Below are 4,521 nucleotides of genomic sequence, written 5' to 3' on the forward strand. Positions count from 1 at the left end.
CCTTCCTTTACTTGCTTGTATTTTCCATAAAGGAGCGGCGAAAACCATTTTCCAACCCCTGCGATTACTGTGTATGCAGCCTAAATTTTTACGCCGAATCAAACTTTTTAATTACGTAATTTTGTAAACCATAAATAATGATTTGTATTTACAAAATAAAAATATTGTATAGTATTTTATTTATGTTGCGTAGTTATAACTACAATTATTCATGCAAGCTATAGCTTGCATTAAACACAGGAATTAGGTAATGACATTCATCACTGAATTAAAACTTCCTATTTACGAATTCTAGCAATAGTTTATATGGAATTAAAACCCTCAAAAATTAACATTAAAAGCCATATATAACAATTAACAATAAAAACTGTTTAACCACATAATCGTCGCCAAATGGGTTAAAGCTTTTTAAAATAAAATTATTCAATTCAGAATAAGAACAAACATTAAACACTGAACACGATAAAAACAATTTAGTAAAAGTATATTACTTTGTTTCTGGTAATTTCTCCGTTCAATATGGTTCTCTATACAGAACAAGAAGTTTTCAAAATAATATTAGATAACAATGTTAATTCAGCACAAGCATTAATTACAGTGTTTAAAATGTTAGAGAATATTAACGACATTGACGAACATTCAGAGTTAGTTTTAACAAATACATTTAGGCAGTTCAGCAACCTAAAAAATCAATGTTTATTGCAAAACGTATCAAGATTGACAAAGAAGCTATAGTAAAGCTGGGAAAAGTGGAGGTAATTAAAACCTTCAAATATATATGTAAATTAAACAAAAAATGACATAATTATTATAGAATATTTTTTAATTAGTGCAGGTATTACTGCATTTATAAACAAAACTTAATTTTGACAAAAATCATTATTATTACTTTTGTGATTATAAATCATAAAGTTTGATATTACTAATAATAATAATTAGAATTTTTAGTGTTACATATATAGTATTATTACAATTATATATATATATATATATATATATATATATATATATATATATATATGTATATATATATATATATATATATATATATATATATATATATATATATATATATATATATATATATATATATATATATTACATATATTTCATATATAGGTTTTGCTGTCATTTAATGAAGATATGATAAACCAAGAAGATGACTACAATTCAGAAGAAGATACGCAAAGAAATAGAAAAAAATGGGATAGTATTTCTCGAAAGTCAAAAATTCGAAGAACAGAGGAACTCTGGAAAAATGTAAACAAACTTGCTGAAATCGAGAATATTGATCTGAAAGAGGTTTGTGATTTCCTATTATCTAGATGTTCATCCTCTAGCTGTGTCAAATCTATCTAATAAGTTGAATAGATCCCTTGCCATCCTGTCAAAGCTAAGACATTTTATACAACAAAAAACTTTAAAATCTATTTACTATGCTTTGTTTCATTCTCATCTCACATATTGCCTTTTATCATGGAGTCAAAACATAAGTACTGTAAATCACCTATTTATTATGCAGAAAAAAGCAGTCAGGGTTATTGAATTTCTACCAAACAATGCACATACATTCCCATCTTTTAACACACTACAAATTTTAAAACTGCATGATATTGTCAAAATTGAAAATTGTTTATTTATTCACAGCTGCCTTAACAAAAAACTACCTCCTATATTTAATAAATGGTTTACTCTACGCAGTACAATTAGCTGCCAACTTACAAGAAATTCTTGCAGAGGTGCACTGAGTGTGCAAAAATATAATACAAAATCCTACGGCAAACATTCCTTTAAATACTCTGCATTAATGGACTGGAATCAAATTCAAAATAAATTAAAATCAATCCCTTTTAGCAATATTAAAAAATATGTTCTCAAAACCAATTTAAAATACTACTTGCTACATCAAAATAAATAGAAACAGCAATAGTATCAATGGTGATAATAGATAGATCACCATATAAGTTATATAAGATACAAACATGAATGTAGACTAATTGCAACCTTCTGTGAGTGTATTATTTATTTTATTTGCTTCTTTTTTTTCTTTTCTTTCTTTTGTTTTGTTTTGTTTTGTTCATGGTCGCTCTCCTCGATTTAGCCTAGCTATATGAGAGTGAACCATCCAGAATGTAGACTGTACAAATATTTTTTATAACGTATAACATTCTTATGTAAAACATCTATATTTCTGGTAAATATATTGTTTTTTGTTGTTTTGTTGTTGTAAAACTTCTCAAATAACAACTGTGACAGCTGTTGCAATCTGCTGTGATTCACTGCTGGGTCGATCAGCATACAGAAAACTGAGGAAAATGCTAAGAGCTAACAGTATCGATGTTTACCCAAGCTGGAAAAAGGTTCAAGACTTCAAAAATTCTATTACTCCTCTGAAAACCGTTCCCCTACCTGAACCATATATTGGAGTTTACTCTAACTTTACAGAATCTGTCAAAATCACAGTAGCCCAAATTCTTAAGCTTGAAAATGTCCATAAAACAAATGAACTAACAAATTTAGTTCTTGAAATTAAATTTGGATATGATGGCAGTGGAGGACATAAAATGTATAATCAGCTACACAATGTAAATACCAATAATATAATCATGGCAATGTTTTGCCCTCTGAAACTTTTAAACTCTAATGCAGATGGAAACAACTTAATATGGGAACAAATATCTCCTAATATCTCAGATTTTTCACAGAGGCCTCTTATGCTTCAAATGGGAAAAGAATCACGTGAGAATGCACAATCTTTAACCGTTTTTAATGCGGATATAAAAACAATGAAGGAGGAAGGTTTCATTATTATCTTCAACGGACAATATTTGAATATTAAAGTAAACATTGTTGCAGACAGTTTTGACAGAAAAGCATCAAATATATTTCAGGGCCTTGGAGGTGCTTACTGTGATCTTTGTGATTTATCTAAGGAACAATGTGAAGATATATGTACAATTGAACAGGGATTCGTTATAAATAGAGACATCGAAACCATGGAGCAGATATTTTTGGATTTAGTTCAAGAAGACGGCTCTTTAACTAAAAAGTCAAAGGATTATGATGTTCGCCATGGACAAACAGCAAGTCCAATAGCTGGATCTAACGTAAGGTCTGTACAAGTACTCCATGCATTACTCCGTGGATTTGACCACTTTATGAAAGTTGTGGTTCATTTATCTGCAGGAGTTCACGCATGGACAGAGTCTAAGACAGCCAGTACTACGCACTTCCTTGAAATAGAGAAAAAAAATATACAGGAGTTAATTGGAAAAAAAACAGGTATCAAGTGGGATTTTGCAGATTCATCAGGTCAAGGGGGTAGTACTACAACTGGCAACGTTGCTAGAAATCTTTTTTATAATGAGAAAAATAGAAAACTAATTACTGACTACATTTCAAATAAACATGCCAGAATGTTAGCAGAGTGGTACGGTTTCTTGTTGTTTAATATTATTCGTGCTATGTCATCTAGTCAGAAAATTACCATAAAAAAATATAGAGATATATGTAAGGAGACAAACATTCTTCTTCGACAAGAAATGCCCTGGGTTAGTTCGACACCGACTATTCATAAGTTATTAGGACATACTTGGGAGCTTATTGAGTTAAATAATGATACAGGACCTAAATCATGGAGCGAGGAAGGCATGGAGGCCAACAACAAACAACTTAGAATATTTAGAGAAAAACTATCAAGAAAAACAAATCAGTTGCAGAACTTGGAAGATTGTTTTAAAAGACTCTGGGTGGGCTCTGACCCTTTAGTTACCGAGCAAAGGAACAAAGGTCGATTACAATGCAAATTGTGTAGTGAGATAGGGCATAGTAAAAAAACATGTTTCAAAGTACATGAAAATGACATTGTTAATACTTTGTTTATGTAAAATAAAAAAATTAAACTTGAGCGTTTGCTATTTTTTTAGTCTTTTTAAAAGTTTAGATAAAATAACTAGTGCATTATGCTTAAAGAAACAATTAAACATAGTTTTTATAACCACAAATAACTTAAAAACCGGGTGTTTGGTAAATATATGTGGCATACCAAAACAATGGCAACAGTATGAAGTTTCTAAATAATATATGGTTTAGTATTACCAAATTTCCGGTTTTTGAGATATTTGAGGAAGTATACAAAATTTAAGAGATTTTTTTTTGCAGAAACTGACTTTTGCATTAAATTTTTTTAAAAGAAATGAAATTTTTTTATTAATAACGTTAAAAAAAAAAAAAGGAGTTAATACTTTTATTTTGTTCATTCAATTTCGTGAGAAATGAAATATTTTTTTTAATTTTTGTTTATAAATCTGCTGCATATAATTAAAATTAGAAAATGTATGTGAAAAATCTAACTCTGCGGTGTGAACGTTTTTTTTACATGTTTTTTAAAACTTTGAAAGGTTGTCATTTCTTAACCAGGCATGATAATCACCTCTAGTCTTTTCCATTTAAGTCGAATTTTATTGTAGTTTCAAAAAATCATAAAAAAATTTTAGTCCAGAAATATAGATTTTTTCATTT

The 4,521-nt window shown here is 29.0% G+C and overlaps 1 protein-coding gene across 1 annotated transcript; it reads left to right on the forward strand.

The window, feature by feature from the left end:
• Positions 1–421: 421 nt before the first annotated feature.
• LOC136086707 (uncharacterized) lies at positions 422–3,907 on the forward strand. Its single transcript, XM_065808994.1, has 2 exons — positions 422–755; positions 1,120–3,907. The coding sequence occupies exon 2, from the start codon at positions 2,316–2,318 to the stop codon at positions 3,885–3,887; it is 1,572 nt and encodes a 523-aa protein (XP_065665066.1). The 5' UTR covers positions 422–755; positions 1,120–2,315; the 3' UTR covers positions 3,888–3,907.
• The last annotated feature ends 614 nt before the right edge of the window (positions 3,908–4,521 follow it).

This window comes from Hydra vulgaris, chromosome 11, assembly GCF_038396675.1.
Source record: "Hydra vulgaris chromosome 11, alternate assembly HydraT2T_AEP".
Taxonomy (NCBI): domain Eukaryota; kingdom Metazoa; phylum Cnidaria; class Hydrozoa; order Anthoathecata; family Hydridae; genus Hydra; species Hydra vulgaris.

What these genes read in the sequence shown, in the direction of transcription:
- LOC136086707 (XM_065808994.1), top strand. Translation starts at nt 2,316, where the DNA reads ATGCTAAGAGCTAACAGTATCGATGTTTACCCAAGCTGGAAAAAGGTT.